This window comes from Cataglyphis hispanica, chromosome 7 (genome assembly GCF_021464435.1).
Source record: "Cataglyphis hispanica isolate Lineage 1 chromosome 7, ULB_Chis1_1.0, whole genome shotgun sequence".
Taxonomy (NCBI): Eukaryota; Metazoa; Arthropoda; class Insecta; order Hymenoptera; family Formicidae; genus Cataglyphis; species Cataglyphis hispanica.
Window position 1 is genome coordinate 923,551 of NC_065960.1, and position 12,944 is coordinate 936,494.

The 12,944-nt window shown below is 30.4% G+C and overlaps 1 protein-coding gene and 1 long non-coding RNA gene across 2 annotated transcripts; one reads left to right on the plus strand and one right to left on the minus strand.

Moving 5' to 3' along the window:
• Positions 1–104: 104 nt before the first annotated feature.
• On the minus strand, positions 105–2,693 carry LOC126850769 (V-type proton ATPase subunit d). The gene is made up of 6 exons (XM_050594079.1): positions 2,378–2,693; positions 1,725–2,075; positions 1,455–1,612; positions 1,212–1,388; positions 971–1,048; positions 105–859 (listed from the first exon to the last, which is right to left on the minus strand). The coding sequence occupies exons 1-6, from the start codon at positions 2,496–2,498 to the stop codon at positions 698–700; spliced, it is 1,047 nt and encodes a 348-aa protein (XP_050450036.1). The 5' UTR covers positions 2,499–2,693; the 3' UTR covers positions 105–697.
• An 852-nt stretch (positions 2,694–3,545) lies between these two features.
• Positions 3,546–12,929, plus strand: LOC126850782 (uncharacterized). Its single transcript, XR_007687592.1, has 2 exons — positions 3,546–3,784; positions 12,308–12,929. It is a non-coding gene; the product is annotated as an uncharacterized LOC126850782 (long non-coding RNA).
• The last annotated feature ends 15 nt before the right edge of the window (positions 12,930–12,944 follow it).

Here is a 12,944-nt window from a genome sequence, read left to right on the forward strand (position 1 = left end):
TAAGCAAAAATGTGTATTTTCAAAAGTATGTAAAAAAAATAACAAGTTTTATTGCTGACACAATTACACAAAACAACTGATAAGTAAAATTGCTAATAATTTTTTTTCCCAACCTCTCTTTCTTTTCTAGCCTATTGTAAAAAAAAAATAAAGTATTATGTTATATATTGTGTAAAGAAATAAGAAAATTATCCAGTATATTGTTAATTATATGGAATGTAATATATATTTTTATTTGTATTTACAGCTATTGAATATTTTAAATATAGAATACATGGGAATAATTTATATTAAAGATACAATAAAATATACATTATGCACACATAATACAAATTTTACTATATTATTCAAATTTTAAAGCAAAATATGATTAATTCTAAAAAATAATATGACTAATTCTAAAAAATAACTCTCACCTAACACACATATGCGAATATATTAATATTCAATAGATACATATTTATATATTTTTTCAATTTTCTAAGACAGCTTTGTTGAATATTTTTCAAACGATTTCAGAAAACTGTCTTCTTGTCTCTGACAACATTTATAATTAACATTATTATATGATTCACAATGTTAAATTAAAAAAAAAAAAAAAATGACCTTAGTAATGCTAAATTAATCAATTACTTCATCCTTGTTGCAGAAGTAAATATAATTAACATTATTGCAATGTTTAATATGTTCAATTAATTTAAAATATGGGGATATAATTGTCTATTTTGGCACGATGCTTTTGAGCAACACATTCTGCAATCCATACAATATTGCGACATTCTTGTTCCTTCAATTTCAAGTAACTATAGAATACTCCAAAGTGAAATTGTTGCAGAAATGCATGGACATTCAAACGAACCTGTGTATACCAAAAAATTAAAAAATTTAATTGTTAATATAAAAAATATTAATATAAAATGCGTTATTAATGCATGTATGTATTTTTACATAAAATAATAAATATACTTGCTTCATGCTCAAAAAACTTGTCTTCCAAAGTCTTATCACCTGGATTATTACCTGCGCCTTCAAATAAAGCACTGTATTCCTGTTTAAACATTGAGCAATGAAAAGAAAATTAATTTAAATTAACAATTATCTAATTCTAAAACCATTAATAATTTATATTTAAAAAATTACTAATGAATTTTATAAAGCTCTAATCAAACTGTGTATTTAAAGTATATTTAAATTATTAAAGTTTTTCTCACAGCATAATATTCTGCTACAGCCTTCACTTGTTCATAATCGTCGGCTCTTGCCAAGGCTGCTAGACCATCTGGATTCAAACGTCCACAGCGTGGATATAATTTTGCACGATCATCTTTACCCAATTCAGTTCCAAATGAATTAATAGTTATAATGATCGCTCTTCTATCTGCTTCAAACTAAAGATAGAAAAATAGTGTCATTTATCTCATATAATGTTATTTTAATACAAAGGAGTATCTTACAGCAAGTATTTCACACATAGTGTCTGCAGTTGTACCACCAAGTTCTTTGCAAAATTTATAAAACGCTTCTAAATAAGCTTTATAAAGCGTATTTCTTATTATCTCAATATTCATCTCATCCAAATCTTGCTCAGATATGCAATCCACAAAAAAAGGTGCTATAATAAAATAAGTACTGCATATTTCTCAGGAAAATATATCGTGATTTCTCATATAATGTGCAAGAATAAAGAACAATATAAATATAATATAAATCAAAATCTTATATACCTAAAGGTGTATCTACCAATACAGCATTGTATAACTCGGCAGGTGTGGCAGCAACATGGATTGCCTCCATTTGCTCAAAGCTACCAAGCGGATGGCATTTTGGGATCAATTCTGAAATAGGTCTTTGATGCAAAGTACCAGTGATCAACAAAATGATGTTATCAATCATATAACTGTAAGTGATGAAATCTAGAAATTGAGACAAGGGTTCAACAGAATGATTGCGCATATGTTGAAATTCTACGACCAGTTTCTCCCTCAATTTGTCGTCGATCACACTAACAGAGAGTGGAGATGGTTCATTTGCCAAGAAGCTGCCATAGTCTGTACCAGCCAAATGTAGTTTCAAATCTAGGTACAAATAGTTAATTTGAGCAAAAAGAAATGAATAAGTTTATGATTCAATAATAATAAAGAAACGAATTAATCAAAAGTACAAATTTTAACGAATAAATAATTTTTTATCTCTCTTAGTCGTTATTTATTTATATATATATATATATATATATATATATATATATATATATATATATATATATATATATGTATGTTACAAAGTATGAAAAATCTTTGTTAAATATTGTATAAAAATTGTATAAGACGGTTCAAAGAATAAAACGATTGAAAAATAATCAAGTAACGCGAATAAATACCTTCGAGCGTCTCGCATTGAACCAAATTCAGATAATCACTCTGTTGAAGTATGCCGCACTTGAAACCACGGCACAGACCTTCTAAATAACCGCCGTCGATGTTAAATATGCATCCCTTCATTCTGCAACGAGATTTTCCTCGGATAGGTTCGTATGAAAAAAATCGATATGTCAAATTTAAAACTGGATCTCAACACGACTCGCCCCTTTTCTCATGAAGATCATATGACCGAGCATGCGGAGATATGTCGCGAGCTGTCACATGTACTTGCTATCGATATTTTGCGTTCGATTCTCGAATGTGTATGCACATTTTTTGAAATTTGAGGTTGTTCTTTTTAGCTCAACTTTGTGCATTTAGTTTTTCTTCAATGATTTTAAAAATTTTATTTATACTATTTTATCTTTTATTATATCTATGGAATATGGAAAAGTTATTTTGTGATTAAAATTTTAATGAAATTGTGATTAATATTTATCATATCTTATTGTTTATTAGTTACCAGTTAGCTCTTATTTCATATTATTTAGTTTGTAAATTATTGTATTCGTTCTTTTAATTAATAATGGCTAAATTTTACAGAAGCTTAAGGCTCCCGCACAACCGAAAATATAAGTCTGGATCCACAATAAGGGTAATAAGCCGTAAAAAATTAACCAATTATATTTGATTATTCTTCTCACATTCAATTGTGGCGTTTTTGAATGGACGAATTATCCATATATGTAATATCAGAGAAAAGCCTGAGAGCGGCCATTCCGGCGTTTTTCGTACGATAGCTCTCGGTCCCGTACAGCAAAGCCTCTACGTCCATTTTACGGCGGCTTGGAACTACAAGGCCACCATTTCAGGGCTTCCATTTTCAGGCAGGATAAAACAGCCAGTTGGTTCACTTCCGTGCTACGATCATTTTTCAATTTTGGTTCATGTCTGTGCTACATCCACTTTTCGATATTGTCGATAGTGGTAGTACACTGATCGTTAGACAAAGAAAGATGATTGCGCCGTCTTCGTCTCTCTTTCATTGTGTATGTATGTAGCGTCCATGAAGCACTATACAAATAAATATTCATTGTATAGCGAGTAAGAAAAGGTGTATAAAATAAGTAAGAGAAAAGAATATATAGGAGGGAAGAGCAGAAATATAATAGATAGAATGTTATTTAGAGGCGACAATGATTGCGGTCGGGAAGACGCTAGAAATGCTTCGAAGCATTACATTAACCAATCAGAATAAAGAAATCTTTGCTCTTTTTGTCCTGATTGGTCAATCAAATGCTTCGAAGCATTTCTAGCATCTTCCTGACCTCAGCCAAAGATTAGAAGTTAGGATGGCGAGAAGACCGGGCAACGGAAAGAATGTAAGGAAGGAATGTACAAGAATGATAAATTATCATCAGAGGAAGGTAAGATAAAAAGAAAGGTAACATTTAAAGAAGACAAAGAGGAGAGCATTATAGAGTCTGAGTTAAGAAAATTAAAAGAATGATGGGTGCACGAGGAGATTGTTGGAATAAAAGACAGTATGAAGGAATATAGAAAAGATATAAAAGGTATAGAAGAAAAAGAAAAAGAATGGGTCAGATTAAATAATATTGAAGAGGTAATAGAAAAGATGGGAAAGGAGATAGAAAATTTAAAACAGGGTCACACATTTATAGCGGAAAAAGAGGAGGGATCAGTTAGTAGGAAAAATAGAAGTAGGAGAAGTAGTTTTAAAAGCTCAGTATGGTCGTTAATAAATGATGATAGATTAAGTAATAAAGAATTTGAAAGAATAAGAAAGATGGTAATAGATAAGGAAAGGAAAGAGAGGAGGAATAATATAGTTATAAAAGGAATAGATATAAACAACATAGGTATAGATAGGAAAGATTTTCAAAGAGTAGATTGAAAATAAACTATGATATAATAAGTGTTAGGATAAGTGGGCCTGTGATAATAGCTAAGTAAGAAGAAAGACAAGAGAACGGTAATGAAAAATAAAAATAGGTTAAAGGAGGAAATGTTCGAAATGATTCTGGAGGATAGCAGAAAGAAATTAAGTGGATCAGAAAGCAGAGGAAAAGATGTGAAGATAGGGTATACGCTAAAGTGAAAATAAAGGAAGTATAGAAAAGGTGGGAAGAGATAGAGAGAGAATTAAATAGAAAGAATATGAGAAAGAATGAAGGGGGGACAGAGGTAGATGGGGAGAGAATATAGATGTGAGGAAAATAGTTGAGGGCAAAAGAATCATATTTTGGAACGTAGCTGGAGTGGGAAATAAAGATCTAGATTTATGGAAATATATTGATTGATGAATATTGAAAGTTTTGATTTTATTAGTCTAAGTGAAACTTGGATAAATGAGGGAAAGTTGAAGGACAAGTTGCCTAAGATACATGTTTGGGGATGTAAATATGCAGTAAAAGAAAGGAAAAGAAGAGGAAAGGAAGGTTTTATAATATTTTATAAAAGAAGAAATTATGAGCTGATAAAATAATAAGAGTAGATGAGGAAGAGTATGTAGTTACAGAAATAGAAGAGAAAGAATGTACATTATATATTATTTCTGTTTATAATAAAGAAAATTGGAATGTTTTAGAGGAGAAAATAGAGAAATGGACAGAAGGAAAGAAGACCGAGCGAATAATAGTAGAAGGTGATTTTAATATTAGTATAGATGAACTAAGGGGAAGCGAACAGAGGGAAGGTGAAATAGAGAAAAAGCAAGAACAAGACGATAGAAAATGGAGATAGAAAATTTAATAGAATATATACTGAGGGAAAGGGATGGCATGTGTTAAATGGATCGACGGGAAGGAATTGGGAAAAGGAATTCACATATGTAGGTATAAGAGATAACACAGTAATCGATTATGTTTTTTGTAGTGAAGAAGCGTATGAGGATGTAATAAAATTTAAGGTAGGTGGCAGAGTGACTCAGATCACATGCCGATTTTGGTAATACTGGAAGATGGAAAGATCAGGAGGAATGAAAATCGATGAGGATGAAGAGAATAGAAGATCGCTTGGGATAGGAATCGATAGAAGGATACAATTGAAAGATAATAGTCAAATATGCAAATACAATGAGTCATGATCAAGAAGTGATAATAAGACATCATAAAGAAATATCTGGAAGGAAAGAACTGAAGATCTGCAATAAGGAAATACGGAATGAAGTAAATAAAGTCGTCAGGAATACAGAATGAACGAGGTATGGATTATCAAGAATGAGGCGGTCGGAATCATGATTAGTGGAAGTGCAGGTAATAGGAAAAGAGGAAGAACTCAGAGAAAACAAAGTATAGGAAACAATAAAGATAAGAGAAGATCAATCAAGAAGTCAGATAGAGGAAGAGGAGATTTGGAATGCAGTAAAGAAATTAGAAAGAAGGAAAGCAGTTGGCGTTAGATGGTATACCCATGGAGGTTTGGAAGTTTGGAAGTTTGGCGCAGTGGAAAGGATTGGAGCTTATGAGATAAATTTGGAAGGAAGGTTACATACCTAAAGATTGGAAAATGTCGATAATAGTATCACTGTATAAGAGGAGAGATTCAAACATAACAAATAATTATAGAGATATATCCTTGCTGTGCTCGGCCTATAAGATCTATGCGGAGATTTTGAGAAACAGATTGGAAGAAGAAGTGGAAAGGCTGAGTCTGTTACCAGATAGTCAGGCAGGATTTAAAAGAGGAAGAGCAAGGATAAACAACATTTTCGTGTTAAATCATATAACAAAAAAAAAGAAGAAAAGGAATAAGAAAGGAAGAATCTATTCTTTGTTCATGGATCTGCGTTTGATACTGGAGAGGGAAGATACTAAAAGAAAAAGAGATAGAAACTTATCTAAAGATTAGAAAGGATATATGAAGAAACGGAGGCGATAAGAGCAAAAAAAGAGGTCTCCGGAAAGTTCAGAACAACTAAAGGGGTATGCCAGGGGTGTGTGATGAGTCCATTTTTGTTTAATTTGTATATTTGTATGCAGATACAGGCAAAGATTTGGAGATACGAAACATAGGTGGTATACAATTAGGTGATAAAAGATTATGATATTTAGAATACACAGACGATATGGTGTTTCTGGCAAAGAATAGGGAGGCATTATTAGACATGATGCAGACAGTAAAAAGGTTCTTAAATAAAAGGAAATTGGTATTATGTACAGAGAAAATAAAGTAATTAGTTTTTAATAGAGGAGATAGGGAAAGAAAAGAAAATTGGAAATGGAAAGGGAAGGAAATTGAAGAGGTTAGTGTTTTTAAATATCTAGGTTTTATGTTTAATTATAAGGGTATCTATAAGGATCATATAAGGGATATAAGGAATAAAGGTAGGATAGCAGCTAACAAAATATGGGGATTACGCAAACGGATATGCAGAGACGATTTTATTAGAAAGTGGATTTTGTTTGTTTAGATATCTGGTACAAAGTGTGATGTTATACGGAGTAGAAATTTGGGGATGGGAGGAAAAGAAAGAATTAGAAAAAATAATGTTGGACTATGTGAGATGGATCTTCGGATTATTTAAAATAATATCTTTCCGGCTAACTTCACGCAAACTTTTATTTTCGTATTTTCAAAAAAAATATTAATTAACAAACATTGTAATTAGGCCAACAATCACCAACAAATGACCAACAAACAATTTGTAAAAAAAAATTATAAAAGCGAATAACCGGCTAATTTTATGGAGCTACTTTTCACATGCACTTTTTCGCCATAAAACTTGAGGTGTGTTCCGAGTAAAGCGGGGAGCACACACTTTTGCATAAGCGCATAACCATAAACATAAAGAAATTAATTGGTCCATAAATATATGCATAAAAAAATGAACCAATCAATTTCCTTATGCTTATAATTATGCGCTTATGCAAAAGTGTGTGCTTCCCGCTTTACGCAAGCGTGTAGACTGCATAGAAAGTCGTTTCTATTTAACCAATGCGCGCAATAAAAGCGCTTTGATAGCGCTGAGAATTCCCTAAATTGTATTAACCGTACTGAATTCTAGTACTCGTCCCAGCGCATTGACTTTTATTTCGACTTGAGGCAATTGATGCGTCTTATGCGTTTATACAGTCTATGTGTTTCTTGCGTAATTCGGAACGGATCCAGATTGAGGGTGCGTTCCATTTGAACGCTTACACGCTTATAGCGCTATAAGCATTGCTTACGCTGTTCCCTTTGGAGTTAATAAGCGCTTATAAAAACATTTATGACGTCACTGTGACGTCATAACTCGTACTCACAAACGCTATTTCATCGAGGTAGGGCAGTAAAAGGGTGAGCGCTTACATCACGTGAGCGTTAAAACGGAACGCATGTAAATGAAAAATGGACGTACCAAAAATCTCCAAAAAAAAATTGATATTCAAGACGCTGCAACTAATAAAATATATTAGTAAAAATATTAATAAAATATAGTAATTTAGTAACGGCATAATATTGATTAAAAAATATAATATTTTCTAATTCTATATTATATCTTCATCATCGAAAAATATTTCAAATAACATTGAAATTAGAAAACATAAAATAATAATTTCTTTCTCTACCATCTTGGCACGCTTGCACTGCTTATTTTATTTATTTATTACACTCACGTACCCAAAAGGAACGACTTTTGTTTGCAATTCTAAGCGCTTAAGCAGCGAATGGAACGGTTGAAAATAGCGCTTATAAGCATGAGCGCTTGTAGCGCGTGAGCGTCCAAAGCGAACGTACCCTGAGACGGAATAGACGGAAATGCTTAGTGTGGGAGCTCCTAGTGTATGGAAGGGATAGGCTGGCAACGCACACAAAAACATAAATTAAGCGTTACTATTTGAAACATTGAAAGTTTTTTTATATTAATTAGTTTATTTTATATTAATGTTTATTTTATATTAATTAGTTTATTTTAATTTATTAAAATTTTAAGTTTGAATATTAATCCTCAAAGTTTGAATGATATGTTATTATTTTATTTTGTTCATATTTTATAATACACAAAAGACTGAATATAAATATAAAACCAAAAATTAAACATAACCAATGCTTGTTTATTAACCAAGAATATTTATTCATTAAAAAAAAACAATATAAAATTCTTTGTATAAGTTTGTTAATTAATCTATCCTATAAATATCCTAATCCTATTTATGATTTTAATAACTATTATTAATAATCAAATATCAGTTATCGATCAATTGAGGAGCTTCATTTCTAATGAATTCATTATTCTCGTTCTTTTAGTTCTTTTAATTGGAATTCGTTTTTCTATATTTTGCACGACATTCATTTTCAACTCGTACTAGCGCGCAGAAAGCGTAGGCAACCATTCCAAATAACTAAAGCGTCTCATGCGCATTGACAAAATGGAACAATGTTGAAGCGCTGCGCAACAATAATGCAGTTTATGCGTTTCATAAGCAATTCGGAACGCACCCATAGTGGCGGAAAAGCGAAAATCTAGGGAATTACTAAATATATTTCGGAAAATAAAGAAATTGTTTGATCCACAAGTATATGCATAAGGAAATGAACCAATCAATTTCTTTCTGCTTATAGTTATGCACTTATGCAAAAGTGTATGCTCCCCGCTTTAGAATAAGTGTATTCTCGTTAGTATTGCGTTGACAGAAGAAATGTTATACATATATATCATAAAATTAATATTTTTTGTGATATAATTATAATAGTTAATAATTATAATAGTAATTATATTATTTTTCTCTTTTTTATACTTTGACTTCTTTTTCTCTTTACTAAAGTGCCGATGATCTTATATATAATTTCTGTTATATGATTTTTCAATGTGTTATTCTGTATTTTAAAACCAGTTTTTATATTATTTTACCGACTTTTTTTCGGAAAGTTTAAATAGCTTTTTTATTAGAGATTTCACACTAATTTCAGAGTTCTTTTATAACAATTAACATTATACGGTACGGAATTCCTAATTTTTTCAGCTCATGATACAGTCTGTCCATGTTTTTATCTGTTTCAAAGTTTGAAATTATAATGTTTAGTCATGTATACAATGCTGTATTTAATCTTTTGTAGTTATAAAATCTAGAAGCCATGTGTAAGGATTTCACTTTTCACGTAAACTACATACATAATTGCTATGCGTGATATCGCACTTTGTTTCGAAAACCATAATAGGCCTCCCAGTCTGGTAAGTTACAACTCTCGCAATCTCATCTGATCACCAATCAGCAGAGCCGTGCACGTTCCAGAATGGTATATAGTTCAGTGGAAAAATATCCCAAGGAAGTGAGAAAGAAAATCATAGTTGCCTCTCTCTTGTGAATAACTGCTCAAAAGTGCGCATGCTTGCCATTTACTGTGTATACAAGCATCAATGTCTATAGATATATATACCTCCACAAATCAATCATGTATATGTTTTATCTTTTTAATTAATAAATCATGGAAAAAATCAGAGAATAAATAAATAAATAAATGGTAAAATGCATGAGTCAAGAAATGAATAAAAATAAATAAACGAGTCAAAATAAATAAATAATAAAATCGGTTAATGGATAAATAAATAAATCGAGTAAAAAAAATCCATGAATAAATGTAAAAAATAAATAATTGAATAAATAAAAAATAAATTAATCAATATTGGGATTTAGCAATCGATGCATAAATAAATATATATTTATATTATATATTATATATGTTATATATATTAAATATATTATAATATATATTATATATTAAATAAATATATTATATATTTATTTATGCATTGATTGCTAAATCCCAATATTAATTAATTTATTTTTTATTTATTCAATTATTTGTTCGTTACATTTATAAACTGTTGCACTAGAACTCTCAGATTGGTCAACCGTAAAGATATATTCAGATAAAAATAGCGCAGAGAAATATGCAAGAAAATTAATTAGTCCATATAAGTAGGCATTAAGATGCAGATTCATGAGACGCTCGTTTCAACGTTGCATGTGGTCACGTAACTTCGGTTACGTTCCGTTTCATGCATAGAGCACGTAGATCGTTTGAAAATCTATAATATATGTTACGTGAACTATAGATTTTCAGGCGCTTAATGCGTGAAAAGGAACGCATCCTTCGACTCGACGCTAGCCGCACTAGCGTCAAGAAAAAAGAAGTTAAATTTTTTCAACTTCAGCGACAAGCGTCAAGCCGTACTATTGGCCAGTATTGACGTCATGGACTTGAAGGACGGAGCATAAAGGCCATTGCATTGTTAAAAAATTTTAGTCGTAATCATAAGGCCGTAAGAAAATTGACCAATCATAATTAAACAATCTAAACATAATAAGAATATTTGAACTGTGATTGGTTGATTTAGTTACAGTTTTACGATTCGAAGAGCGAAAGCGAGTAGAGGGAGATCAGCCATTTTGTTCGGCCACATTAATGCTGCTATCTAGTCAATAATAATAGTATTATTTCTTTCAAATTGCCAGAAGCCAGAAGAATTCATTAACCACTAATCCTCATTAATACTCAAAAATATCTTATTTTTTAAACATAAAAAAATACATTTAAAAGATCGTGACGCTTTAATATATCCATCTGAAAGTGTCATTAAAATATGTAAAGAAACCGAAAAAGTTAGGTTTTATATGAAGGAAAAAAATGAAATTGTATCAAATAAATATAAAATATATCATGTTGCGCATGTTATTTTATCCCATTTAAATATTGGATAATATATTTATAGAATTATTAAATTATTCGAATCACCAAACATTTTTAACTTGTCATAAAATATGTCTAGTAAAAAGTATTATTTTAAAATTTATTAAAAGGCGTTATTTTTATCTTGCAAAAACAACTGATACAAATATTAGTTATAGACATTTTTATAATAAATTAATATTATTTATGGGGCAAAAAATAATTTATAAAACATTATTTTCAATTTTATTTTCAAAAATTTTCATTACCAAAGAAGTTAAACAATTAATTCTGTTAAGTACTAATAGATAGCAGCGCTAATGTCGCTGACCAAAATGGCTAAAAGTCAAAATCTCCCTCCTCACTTAGGCTTCAGCCCCCTCGCCTATAGTATATGTTTATGCTCCATCCTTCAAGTCCTTGATTGAAGCTATAAATTGACTCTTTTCATGCGTTTTTCACAATAGCATCAATTTTAATGATATATAGTTTCTGAATTATTGGTAACAATGGTTGCAGTTGGTACCGACGAAGTGCTGCCTCGTCGGTACCAACTGATGCAGTTGGTAACGATATTTCGTAGGTACAGTTAGTAACAGCTTTTATTTGAATAGTGTAATGTAAAGATTCAATAGCAAATCCCAAATTGTTTTTGTTAAAAAAAACGCATCAAAAATATTGTAGATTTACTGGTAATTATAATTATTACACTCCTCTTTAGATCATAAACTTATAGTAACAATAATACATATAGTAGGTCGGAAAATTTAGTACAATCGACAGCCAAGTGATTTATTCTAATGATATATATATATATTGAATTTATCTTGTCAGTGTCATAGAATATATTAATATATTTTAAATTATTTTAGATTGTTTTACTAAATGGAATGTCGTATTTTATTTGTATTTATATGTATTATTTAATAGTTATTGTCAAATTCGACGATATATAATACAAGATTATTAGAAATTATTCAAACTTTAAAGAAAAATATGTAATATTAAATCTTTCTCGAAAGAAATTATAAAATATAAAATATTATTAAAATTATAAAATATTATTTGCATGCAAAAAGTTTCAAAGGAATTATTGATCAAAATTACAAACGTTGAATTTTAAACTTGTTACCCATACTCGTCTTTATTTTTTCAAATATTATAAACACACAAATTACTTTTTCTGAAATATTTCGGAAAAAAGTTTTTGGAGGAGATATTAATTTTTATTTTACACTGATCTATTTCAATAATAGTAATCTTATCGAATTATTTAGGCCATTTCTGCTACATCTGGATGCTAAATGTTGGATGATGCATGCACAATGAGATATGTTTCGAGAAGAAAAGCGAGATGGAATTGGACGAGCACACGATGGACATCGCGACGAATACGAAGGTATGCACGCTATATGACATGTTACATTTTACAACGTATACTTTATTAATTGCAGTTACACATGTATGCGTTTGCATTCTTGCTCCACATGCAAATTACTTACACAAATGCTCCACAAAAGGAAAAAAACAACGTTCCAACGTTTTCACATAGCCTCTCTCAGCGTGGCGTAATATGTGTATATATATATATATATATATATATATATATATATATATATTTTTTATTTATTTATATATGTATATGCGTGAGAGTCCATAAGAAATACTTAATTGCTACAAAACATTCATAATCTATGTTATCATGATCATAGTCGATGTCGCATTTAAGCACTGATCGATCGATTGTTTTTTTTGTTCATGCGATGTGTAACACTAGTCTAGATCACAGTCGTTTCCGCTTTGCAGTCGAGTAAAGAGATGCGATTAATGCTTCGATGAGTGAGAATGGATGAGAGAAAGGGAGAGAGAGTGAGAGATAGAGAATGAGACAGGCGGTGATTATCATTCATTCGT